This window comes from Apaloderma vittatum, unplaced genomic scaffold (genome assembly GCF_000703405.1).
Source record: "Apaloderma vittatum isolate BGI_N311 unplaced genomic scaffold, ASM70340v1 scaffold12853, whole genome shotgun sequence".
Lineage (NCBI taxonomy): Eukaryota > Metazoa > Chordata > Aves > Trogoniformes > Trogonidae > Apaloderma > Apaloderma vittatum.
The window spans coordinates 83473-95970 of record NW_009709873.1 but is presented as its reverse complement, the minus strand read 5'-3'; the positions used below and the strand labels follow the sequence as shown (position 1 = coordinate 95970).

The 12498-nt window shown below is 40.0% G+C and overlaps 1 protein-coding gene across 1 annotated transcript in view; it reads left to right on the top strand.

Moving 5' to 3' along the window:
- Positions 1-12498, top strand: part of CFAP44 (cilia and flagella associated protein 44) — a gene marked incomplete at its 5' end in the record, with an annotated part of 41066 nt that overhangs the window by 22099 nt on the left and 6469 nt on the right. The window contains 10 exons of the mRNA XM_009867098.1: positions 1233-1503; positions 3086-3141; positions 3541-3703; positions 4034-4164; positions 5179-5378; positions 5730-5895; positions 6817-6994; positions 9622-10116; positions 10980-11183; positions 11561-11756. Of these exons, the coding sequence (XP_009865400.1) occupies positions 1233-1503; positions 3086-3141; positions 3541-3703; positions 4034-4164; positions 5179-5378; positions 5730-5895; positions 6817-6994; positions 9622-10116; positions 10980-11183; positions 11561-11756 (2060 nt within the window). The remainder of the gene's footprint in view (positions 1-1232; positions 1504-3085; positions 3142-3540; positions 3704-4033; positions 4165-5178; positions 5379-5729; positions 5896-6816; positions 6995-9621; positions 10117-10979; positions 11184-11560; positions 11757-12498) is intronic.

The window sequence follows — 12498 nt, the reverse complement described above, 5'->3', positions numbered from 1 at the left end:
AGTCTCCAGCTCACTCCTTGCCTCACCTCCATTTCCACAGGGATGTGGAGGGATACGATTCAACTAAAAAGGCTCAAGGGTTTGAGATTAAGGAGGGGGAGGGTAATAATCTACCATTTAAGATAATGGGTAAAGTACCAGAGCAACTTGGGGAGAAAAACATTGATTTAATTCACCACCACTATTTATGAAGTAGGATAGTGAGAGGAATACACCAATAAATACAATCTGATCTTAAATACACTTTGCCCTTACTTCAAATACCCTTGCCCCCCCCCCCCCCCCTCCGATCTTCCTGGTTACCTCCTCTGCCTTCATCAGAGCGAGGGGGTCAGGGAGTGGGGGGGTGCAGTCCATCTGGCCATTCCTCCTTGAGAAGAGGGCTCCTCACAGTCTCTCCTTCATACCGTGTGGTGTCCACCTCACAGGAGGCAATCCTCTTCCTCCTCGTGAGTCCATCGGGGCCATGAATCTCTCTGGGCGCGTCCCCCGCTGATGCTCATTCTCTCTCCCCTCATGCATGTGGCTCTGCATGTACCACTGCATCCTGGACATTTTTGCCACTTCCCTCAGCTGGCAAGCAGTCACCTTCCTGCCATCTCAACCACCACAGGTTCCAGGGAGAGGTTCTGCTCTGGCAGCCTTCTCTTTTTCTCCTCTGGGACTCTTCTCCCACTCTTTCTTTTCAGGAGGATGTTTTGTTGTTCTTCTCTCACCTCCCCCTCTTCCAACAGAAAATCTCCCCAACATTGAAGACAGGACAGCTCAAAACTAGATGAAACCAAAAGAGAGGTAGAACAATGGGGTTTCCTCTTAAATACTAGCTGAGGTGCTGACTGACCTGGCCCTGACCAGAGGCAGGTCCAACTCCTACCTGCGGGTGGGGGAGGATCTCAAAGTTTTGCATTAGTCTGCCTCCACTTTTTACAAAAAAACCACAACCCACTAGACTCCAACACAGGACAGCTACCCTGCCCAACTCAGGGCTGAAACCAGTTCCATGATGCCCAGCAAGCCCTGGACTATTCTTGAGCAGCCTGTTAGCTGGAAATAATTTTGTAGAAGTACCACACATACTTTAAATAGTCCAAATACTTTGGTCTCATCTTACAAACTGGGGAAAGCTACATTTATTAAGCTAGATTAGCTCTTTTCAAGTATCATGTTGTGGGCTGTGGCCTTGCTTGTTACAGGTTGCCTGCTATTACAGTTTCTTGTTGCCTATTTGACAGTGCCAGCAGACAACTGATGTTCTGTGGGATGCAGAATGGTGCACTGCGAGTTTATCCTCTCTGCGATAAAGACGTCTCAGTGGATACCCTGAAGGAATACTGGTCCTTCAATGTACATGACAATGATTATGGCCAGATCCGGGGAATCTGTTCCAGTTATGATGATAGGTTTCTGATTAGCTGTGGTGGAGATGGAAACATTTTTGCTTTCAACATCTTGTCTCCAGTGGATGTTCACAAAGAGCTAAAAGCCAAAATCCCCTCTCCTAGGGTAAGTTGCTATCCTCTTTCACTGAATTAGGCTTATGAAGCTACTGCAGGTGGACAAATGCAGTTTGATTATTTGGCATCATAGATCTTTCACAGTGAAAGTTGAGGTTTCCCAAACAATTTGGAAAAATAGCTCTTTGAGTTTCACTCCAAATAAACATAGTGTGTGTTGTTCATATGTAATATTCTGCTAGTCTTTTCCCACTCAAAGGTGTAATTATGCACATTCCTAGAATGAAAGCACTTAATACATGTCTTGGGTTTAATTCCAGTAAAGTATGATTTGGCTCTGGATGGTGATTCTAGAAATTATGCTGGAGAATATAAAATGTGTAGTTTTTTAGTGCATCTAGTACCATTCGTATACAATTCACAAGTTGGATTTCTTCAATTTGCAAAATAGCACAATACTATGCTTGTCCCATTACTCTTCCACTCTTGGACAGCATTAGCAGCAGTGATTTTACAGATGTTCTGTAATCACTGTAGAGATCATCATGTCTGAACAGGTGACACTGGAACTCAGTTCTACTAATAATGTGCAAGACAAGGGAGACAGAGAGGAAATTGTGATTTTGGTCATTTAGTTAAATTGTTTGTGACTAGCTGAAATTCTTTACCAGTATCACAAGAATATATAGCACTGAGAATAGACCTAAAATTATTTTCTTAAACTAAGTGAATGATTAGAACATGTGATATCAGAGCCTTACTAGCTCCAGTATTATAAGTAGTGATTGCTATGCAACTCTAAAGCATGTATACAGTTTTATTATTTTGAGTTTGTACGTAGCTCTATATAAAGATCTTTATGGCCAATTTCTATTGTTCAGGCTAGCAACATTGCTTAATGACCATCCTAATAGAGTTTTTTTCCCTTATCAAAGTATATCTCATTAAGTATCTATTCCAGTTTTAAGTCATATGGAAGATTTTAAAAATTCCATCTTCATTAAATTTAATAAGATTCTTAGAGAATCAAATACAAATCCTCTGAAACTAATTGAGTTAAATTATAGATCAATTTAGTATGACCATATTACTCTAGGGTGATAGCACCCCCCTCTTTTTTTCGAGCATGATTGCCTAGGGAAATGAGACTTGTGTGACTGCAGTGTCCATCCATCTGTCGTTCTTCACAGCTAATAATTGGGAGCCCATTATGCAATCGTCAGAAGCAAACTGGATTAATTACACATGTAACTTGGAATTAGCCCAGGAAATGTTGTCTCTTGTCAACGGGGCAGTGAGAGGAGACAGAACTGGGTTTGGGGGTAGACAACCAAAGATGTTAGAGGATAAAGTGAAGTTAGTTACTGTTGATGGGGAGGTTATAGGATTCATATTCCCTGTCCCTAAGAACTATGTTTCATTAGTTCTTTTACATGGAAGCCAACTTAATTGCTTTTTCTTCTTGAAACATTAAAACCTGATATTTAAGGCCTGTATAGCAATATTGATCATGAGGGTTTCTTTTGGTTTTGTGAGAGGCAATGGGACTCTGTCTTAATGTTTGCAAAAGCTTTATTGTCTGTTGAAACTATTATTGCTCTTTTAAAGGCAAGACAACATTTTTATTCTAGAGTGGTCCTGAGAAGGAGAAGGCTGTTGAAGACATTGAGGATCCCAATGCCTACCAGTAAGAGATACTTCGATAATTATGAAAGAGACTTTCATGTGTTGGTAGCTCTTCTTACCTCCTAAGAGGAGGGAGAGGTTGATTAGCTTGAATCTGGGTCATTTCCACCAGGTTTTATCAGCCTTTCCCTCCATTTCATTTACTTTTCTGTGGCAGTAATTAAAATATGGTACTCTGAGACTTACTTCAGAATACAGAGACAACACAAGGTCAAGGTCAAAGCCCCACGAGGTTAGGACTGAACAAATATACAGGAAGATGATTCCTTTCTAAGTTACCTTAAGAGCCATTGAGTTCATTGGGAGTTTAAGGCTGTCAAGGAGAATCTAAAAGGTTATGTAAAGTAATCTTTCCTCTATTCCACTGAGATAACATCATTTCCTTTTTCATGCATTGCAGCATTGAGGAAGTCAAGCAGATGAAAGAGAATGAACGGATAATGAAGGAAGCTGAAGAAAAAAAAAGGAAGAAAAGAGAAGAATTAGTTGCACTGAGGCATAAGTTTCTTCTTCTTCTTCAAAAGAATCAAGAGTTGCCCAAGCATATGCAGCTGCGCAGAGAGGTTCATCTAGTTTTTACAAGGGTCGTTTACCTTTAAAGGCACCTTCTTCTAAAATGTTTCTACCTACTGTGTTGGTGCAAAATATGTCCAACTCTTTGGATTAAGGTTGTTCTATGAATATATAATTTGCTGAGACTTCTGTATCAGAGCTGATGGTTTGTGCCATTTAAGAACCATGTGGGAAAAATGTGGTTCTCTGGAGATCTGAATAGCTCCTGAAATAAAGGATTGTGTTGATATGCATGGAACTCCAGCACCTGGACAAAAATATTTATTACCAAAGCCTAGTAGCCATATTAACGTGATGCTGGGTTTTCTGTCTTTCCGCAGCAGTTTGAGATGGACCACGGGATCTTTGAGGAGCTGTCTAGGCAGACGGCACAGAGAATCCAGTTAGTGCAGAAGGAGCTGGCTTGGGAGCGTGAGAAACGCTTGATTGGACTTCAGAAACTGCGAAATCAGTACGTACCTCTTTTCTTCTAATTCTCCCTCCGATCTTGCATGGGGCTTATAATTTGTGAAATTGTACATGCCACAGTGAAAAGAATGTTATTTTTTGTCCCCCTCATAAAAACATTATTTCATCTGTTTTGTTGTGATTTTGTTCTTATTTTACTTGCAATGTATACAAGAGTATATACTGACATTCGTGTGTACTTATTCTTTTGAATCTTTGGTGAAAATTCAGATATTCAAATCAAAGAATTAGCTTCATGCTTATTCACTTCTGTGTGAAGAAAACTGTGGAGTTTTTCTGAGGCTTAAGTTTGCCTGGGTTTTTACTAGTAAGTTCAGTAAGAACCAAAAACTCTCATTGTAACTTTGAAGAACAACCTGTGAAATTTAACCTGTGTTTCAGTCGTGTTGTGTGCCTGTCAGGTATTTTAGTGTCACTGCTAACACAGTGTTTCCTATGCAATTTAAAGTTATGAAATAAACTTTCTCAGGAACACAAGTTTAAATGTGAGGTGCATTTTAGGTTGATTTTCTTAAATCTGGGTATATAGCAAAAAGATTAATTCCTGAAAATAAATAGAGATAATACACAATAATGAGAACACTTTAGGCACACAGAGTGTATGACTGGAAAAAAGACTTGAGTTAACATATTTTTAATCAGTCCTTAATGGAAGATGAAAGATATTTTCATTAAGAACCCAGTGTAAGTTTCAATACTGGGAGAGGACTTTATATGTTTATTCTTGAGCATCTTCATTCTTAGATTGGATAAAAGTCAATAGATAGTGTCAGATATCGTCGTGCTGTTACTTATGGGCTTGTGAATTTGCATGTAATGATTGTATGTGCAGTAGGTAAACTATGTTATTTGTGGCCTTTTGGTCAAGGCAAAATGGTAGGTTGTGCCTACTGACAACATACGGGTTTTCTATGTTATTTGTGGCCTTTTGGTCAAGGCAGAATGGTAGGTTGTGCCTACTGACATCATACGGGTTCTGTCTAATTCGGCTTTTCAGGTTTCGGGACTCACTGGAATTTGACACTGTTGTTGTTCATGCTATTCAAAGCAATCATCAGATTTCTACTTATAGACTTCTAGCAATGTCTAAGAAATACTACCAGGATGAACCAGCATGGGAACAACCAGAAGAAAAGGAGATCATCACAGAGACAACACCTATGCATAAGGCGAACGATGACCATTTAAATTTTAACGGTAATGTGGTGTCTGTCTTTCACCTCAGTTTCTTTTTCTGAATCAAAGCTAAGGAAATTATAAATTCTTTTTTAAAGAAACATGACTGTGATGTGTTTTTTGGGTACCTACATGCATTGTAACACACATGTGTAGTTTTAGGTCAATGTCAGCAATTTTTTATCAACCTCGTGGGTAGAATGCGACTACGAGTTAAGTCAAAGAACCCAGATACATTCAGAACATCCACTACACTGGAACTCTACTGATTGACACCGTCTCTACAGGAGCCATCCCATGGGGTTTCCAGTAGTTGGGACTGCAGTGTGCTGCATGGGATTTACATTTTCATATGGTTGTTTTTTGGTCCAGGTGCTAGAATTTTCGAGGGCGAGGCTGAAAAGCTGAAGACATCAGAGGTCCGAAAGCAAGCTGCACATTATATAGAAAGTAAACATGAGAAAATCAGAAGAATCGTTGAGAAATCTGACGAGGTGGAAGCTAAGATCATGAAAAGGAAGGCTGAGTGGGATGAATTGTGAGTCATGAACTGGACTCTGTGCTCTTTCAGTTCTGCTTCCCCTTTGAGGTCAAGTGATGCTATTTAACTGTCATGTGGCACTATAATCTCTTTGTCTGTTTTTTTATGCATTTCTAATGATTATAATTAAAATAGATGAGTATTCATGTATCTCTGAGTCTCAAGAGAGCATTCAAAATCTTTCAGTTAGTTTCTATGGTTTTTCAAAAATATTATAAAAGACTTGAATGCCGCTAGGTAGCTGCATCTTCAGATAAGGAGTAAAAAGGTGTCTAAATCGACTATGACTGAGAAACACCTGAACTATTAGTCAACTCTGTTAACCCCGTCAGTACCACAGAGAGCAGAGGCTGCACACGCTAACTCACGGCTGTTATGTGAGAGTTTGTGACATGCCTTCATGCTCCACACTGGTCTTTATCTTGTGAGTCAAGAAGGGGCAATGAGACATCTTTGAATGCTCACGGAAGTACAAAAGTTCTTCATCAAAAGATGAATGAAAGGGGATAGGACCAATGTAGAGTCAGAACACAGTATAGTGTTTAACGGTATAGGGTAGCTTCTGGTACTCTGTGCTACAGGCTGACAGAGTGTAGAAACAAGCGTCCCTGAGATGGAAAGCAGCATGTACTCACTAAACCCAGAACTCAGTCCAGATGTAAGGGTTTAACCTGTCTCATGGCAGAGCTATGTTATAAGAGTTCCTGAGGGGAAAAAAAATTAATCTGATGTTTTCATTCAAATGTGCAAAGGCATTCTTCCCAAAGAAGCCATTCTTTTCTGAAAGAGGTGTGAGATTCTTGATCCCTAGCTCACTTCCCAAGCCTTGCTACCCAAATCAGAAGATGTGAAATGACCCTCTTTGTTCATCTCTGTCCTTATTGTCTTTTAAGATCAGCTTTGTTTTGTACTTACCAGATACAAGAGCAAACCTAGTGATGACTATGAGAATCCCAAAGATATTGAGGACATCAAAAAAGCATGGGAAACTATGGGATATTATGAGCTGAAGGCTTCCCCAAGCTATAGAGTCCCTGAACACAAGCGTATGAACATTGAGAAGAAGGTGATGCAGCTTAGATCCCTGGAAGTGTTGGTATGTAAACTGATTTACTGATGTGTATTTTTACCCATTTTGGGGGGAATGAGGGTAGTATATTAGTCACTGAAGACATTTTTTTGAAAGGAAATCAAAACAAATACGGGAAAAGGCCTTGAAGAAGAGACTGCATTGAGTCAGCTTTAGTTACAAAGCAGCCCTTCTCTTGTGAATCGTTACCACTTCATAGAATCACTGAATCATAGAATGGCCTAGGCTGGAAGGGACCTTAGAGATCATCTAGTCCAACCTCCCTGTTTTGGGCAGCGACGCCACCTCTCGACTACACCTGGCAACACATGGGGACCGAGCTCGAACTTGAATCAATCCAGGAGAACTCTTTTTAAACAAGAAATAAGGTTTGCCTTTTCTAGTACTTCAGAGGAACATCTGTTTTTCTGAATTCTTCAAAAACTCTAGTAACTGGTATACTTTCCTTAAAACACTGTGCTAAATAACTCCTGCCATGAAATACCTTTACAAAAACAGGGATGTGAGCAAGCACATGTGTTTCTAGTGTGGACTCTGTATTTGCACTTTGGCAATCACTTCTTCTGGGTACTAAGCTTTGGGATCTTCCTGATAAACCAGGTCTTTTTGGAGCCACCTTTCTGTAATAGGACTCCTACAGCTACCACACATCTTGTAACCACAAAGACACAAGAAGCTCAAAAGTTGCGCGGTATCTTTGTTGCTCTCTTTGTACCTTCTATCACCCCATCCTTCTTCTCCCAGGAATGTTTTTCATTTGATTTGGCTGGAGTGTGAAAGAATGACAAATTTCTTTAGCTAAAAGAACAGTGAAGAAATACATCTCTTGTACTTGGAAGTGTCTAGTTGCTTTTTGGTAGGAAGGCTTATTTCTCACCCTGTATATTGACAGAGGAGCCTCTTTCCTGCTTGGTTTATCTTTGTCTGGTGAAGTGCAAGTTATACACTCAGTGGCCCTGAATCTTCGCCAGTCTTATCCTCATAAACCCGTTGCCTAATGGGAGGCACCGTCTAGGCTAGGTCACTTTGATAGCGAGGTCTAAGCAGTACCAAAGCAATGCTACACTCTCAAGGGATTTGTTGGATCATTTTAATCTTATGCTTCAGCTCCAGTACTTCATTGTAGTGCTGGTGCTACTAAATACCCAGTGATTAATCTAACTCAAGAGGACAAGCCAATGCAAATGGTGAATAGTTCTTGTTGTAAATTCCAGGTTTATGTGGATGAAATATTCCAGTTACTTCAGGTGGCTGATGTACAGAGTTATTTTCCTTTATAAGGATCAGAAACTTTTCTGCCAAGTATATTAATCTTAGATCATAGAATCACAGAATGTCAGGGGTTGGAAGGGACCTCTAGAGATCATCTAGTCCAGCCCCCCTGCCAGAACAGGATCGCCTAGGGCAGCCACACAGGTACGCATCCAAGCAGGTTTTGAAAGTCACATTCATTTATTATTTCATCTGAAAAGAGTAAATTAATACAGCATCTCCTTATCACAGAATCACAGAATGATTGAAGTTGGAAGACACTTCTGATGGCAATCTAGTCCAAACCTTCTATTCAGCCAGGGCCATCTAGAGCAGGTTGCCTGGACTATGCTGAAATGGCTTTTCGATATTCAAGGATGGATAACTTAATTCCCATCCTGACATCTGATATAAGTGTCACTTCTCAAATTAATAGCTCTTCATCTTGAGTTAGAGTTAAAATATTCAGCTGATGCCAGAGGTTTCTGAGTTGACTTTGGGACTCTGGATTGCTGCAAGGCCTGGAAAGAATTTGTTTTGGCCATCTAGTGGCTTGTATGAAATCCAAAAGCATCTGACAGAATGTTACTTTCTTGCTTTTAATATTGCTATCTATTATACTTCGAAAAGTCAGAACTTTGTTCCTCTTCTAACCACCTGCAGTAGCTGTGATTTCAGCTTCGCCACCACATATAAAAGGTAAGAATTTCATCTGCCTTCCAGAACCTACATTTACAGAGGACTGCTTTAGTATCTTTGAAGTTTTGTGAGTTAAGAGCTTTGTTTCAATGACAAAGCGATTTCTGTAGAGCTGTGCATTTCATAGTGTGTACAGTAAAGGTCCTCTCAGGTGTATTTCTTTTGTCTTGGGCATGGAAGCTTGCTTTACAAAATACTAAAAAAAAATAATCTGATTTTCTTTTTGTTAGTGTAGTATTTGTACTGTATGCCTGAAAAGAGGGCCATGTACCAAAGCTGAGCTACTCTGTATTTAATGAGAGAAAGCCGAGGTGACTAATTCTCTACAATCCACAGCTTATTTTCACAGCCTCTATCTGCTTTCTGCACTACTTCAGTATCTCATGTCAAGAAACTTACAATCAAGTGAGGAACTGAGAGAATAAGGAAACCTCATTTCCATTCTTACACCTTTGATGTTTTCTGTGAAGCAGAGCAAGACAGGTGGTTCCAAAGATTTTAAAACCACAGACTGAAAGACAGCTGTTAAAAAAATTCTAATGTGTGGAGATGATACAGAAAAGAAAGTATGGCAAGAAGGAAAATCAGTATGACAAGCCTCTTGACTCATACTTGTGCTGGGGAAGACTACGTACATGTAACTGTCCTTGGGGAACCCTACTAAAATGATTTTTCCTTTACAGATCCATGAGAGGAAACTGAGTATGAACAAAGCGATCATGTCTTTGCGGGATCTCAAGGTTTCTATTATTGATGAAATCAAGCGTTTAGTTCAAGAATTGAAATCCATACAGGCAGCCTTGGATTTATCAGAATGCCTCCCTCTTCCCCTGATCCCTCAGTTATACCCAGATGAGATTCCTGAAAAAAAATTTGAGTGTGACAGTGACACCCTCCTGAAGTTCAAGGAGGAGCAGGAGGCCAAGACAAAAGTCCAGGAACAATTGAAAGAGTCTCCTTCATCTCATGAATCTAGGCATGAGCTTCTTCGAGCTCCTTCCATTGAAGAGACTGACCCTGTGGCACAGGCTACAGGTATACACCCGATGAAATCAGCGGTCACAGAGCAGCAAAAGGTGCTTGAGATTGAGAAGGCAGAGCCAACGGAAATGGAACTGGAAATTTTAAAGAGGGAGAAGATAAAAAATCTATACTTTCAGGAGACCTTGATTAAAAAGGTAGGAAATAAAAACAGGGTTTTTTTGTCAGATTGAACATCTCACTGCATCAGAAATAAAACCAAAGCCTTTACTATCTCAGGATTGCAGCTACTCTTGCCTTTCTGAAGTTCAGGAAAATGCTATCTGATGCAAATTTACCAGTTAAATCAGTATAAATCCCTAACTATGACCTGTGTGCTTACTATTACCACTTGACGAACAGATTTTAGATTTCTTACTGTTTGTTCTATGAAACTATGAACATAGTGGCCAAAAAAAGACAAGTCAAATGTTAGAAATTACTTGAAAAGTGACAAAGAGGGGAAAAAAAGAGCATCACTACAACTTTGTAGATTCATGATGTTCTTGGCTCTCAACCCTTTGGTCTCAAAAATTATTTTGTTTAATTAGAAAAGGAACAAAAGAAAGTAAGCAAAATGCTTAGTAATGGAAAATCTTCTTTAAAAGCCCAATCTAAATGCATAAACCATCTTTGGCCTGGAAGAGAGAAGGCTCTGGGGAGACCTTAGAGCAGCCTTCCAGTATTTGAAGGAGGCCTACAGGAAAGAAGGGGAGGGACTCTTTATCAGGGATTGTAGTGAAAGGGTGAAGGGTAACAGCTTCAAACTGAAAGAGGGTAGATTTATATTAGATATTAGGAAGCAATTTGTTACTGTGAGGGTGGTGAGACACAGGAACAGGTTGCCCAGAGAATTTGTAGATCCCAGCTCTCTGGAAGTGTTCAAGACCGGGTTGGATGGTGCTTTGAGTAACCTGGTCTAATGGGAAGTATTCCTGCCCATGGCAGAGGGGTTGGAATGAGGAGATCTTTAAGGTCCCTTACAACCCAAATTGTTCTATGATTCTATGATATACTCCAGATCAATGCACTGGTGATCAACTTTGATGCTGAACTTCGCCTTCTGCGACACAAGAAACTGAAGCTGGATGTGCAGATGAAAATTGCTGACCTGCGCTACATCACGTGGTATGAAGAGCTGCTTATCCTGAAGAACATGGAGAAACATGAGAACCTTCTCAAGGAACGTGTTAACACCCTCATCAGTGACCAAAAGACCACACAAGTAAGTAGGCCACATGGCTCTGTGTTTAACAGTACCACTAATGTGTGGCTTGAAACAAAAGCAAGCCACAGAGTAAATGGTGGCATCTTTTTATTTCATTTTAGCACTGATCCATCATCTAGTGCTGAAGTTTGAAGAACAAGAAACTCTTGATATTCAACACTTTTAACTTCTGGGAGTTAATCTTTTCATAATTCTATGATGTGGAATAAGTGACAAATCATGTACTTAAGAACATACTTCTAGATTTTGCTTGGTTGAAGCATAGGTTTAAAGAGAGAAAGACCAAGTTTTGCATTTCCAGATCTTCACAGATGCATCCTGTATACATGCTTGAGTTGTACCTTTGAACTGAAGTAGCTATTTTGTTTGTTTAGTCAAAACTGAACAGCTACCTTGCACAGATGGAGGATAGAAAGTGTGAGATTGTGAAGCTTCAGGAATGTGAGAAGGCTCTTTATGCCAACTTCCAAGCATCGCTTGGAGAAAACAATGAGTTTGCTGATTTTCTGACCAAGGTTCTGAAGAAGAAAATCAAGTGCATGGAAAAAGAAGAAGAAGGAAGAGAAGCAGGTTGGAGATACTGTTCTTTTTGCTTTGTGGTTTTGTTACACATAGTTCTGTGCAGTCAAGTAAGTGTCTCTCAGGCTAGCTGGAGCCCTGGGTACGTAAAGTGCTGAACTCGGTTCGAAAAAACCATGGATCAGAGGTACCCATATTTGTTTATATACTGACCCGAGTTTTGTGTCAGCCATCTTGAGTGCTAACAATGATATAATTCAATCTCTAGCAGGACTACATTTGGTCTGATGACAGCTCCTGCAGTTTACTTCCTGAAAGTCAGTGTGGAGGATTGATCATTGGTACGAAGAAGAGGCAAAGCTTTAAATAGATACTTCCTACATAGTAGGGAATGGGAGCTATGGATAAGTAATTAGTCTGCCCATTCATGACATTCTCCTTTAATCTGTCCATTGACTAATGAGACATCGTATACCTAATCTGCAATCTTCTGTTAGTCACGAGGCTAAACATATTATGAAAGGATTTAATTTATCTTAGTGACTTGGTTTTAAACTGTTAAGAGTTTCAAGTGGGATGCGATTAGCAAAAAGTGCAGACAACAATGGCGGTTTTGTGACAGTTTTGTGCCTCTATATTTTGCTTGGTTGAATAATCTCTGTAGTAGAATGGTAAACCCACAGGGTTTATTATTCCTAGCACACATAATGAGAGGAAACATTACTGAAGCAAGTCCCAAAATGTGCCTGTGCCTTTGGCACTACTACGTGATTTCTCTCCCTCTTTCTTTCTT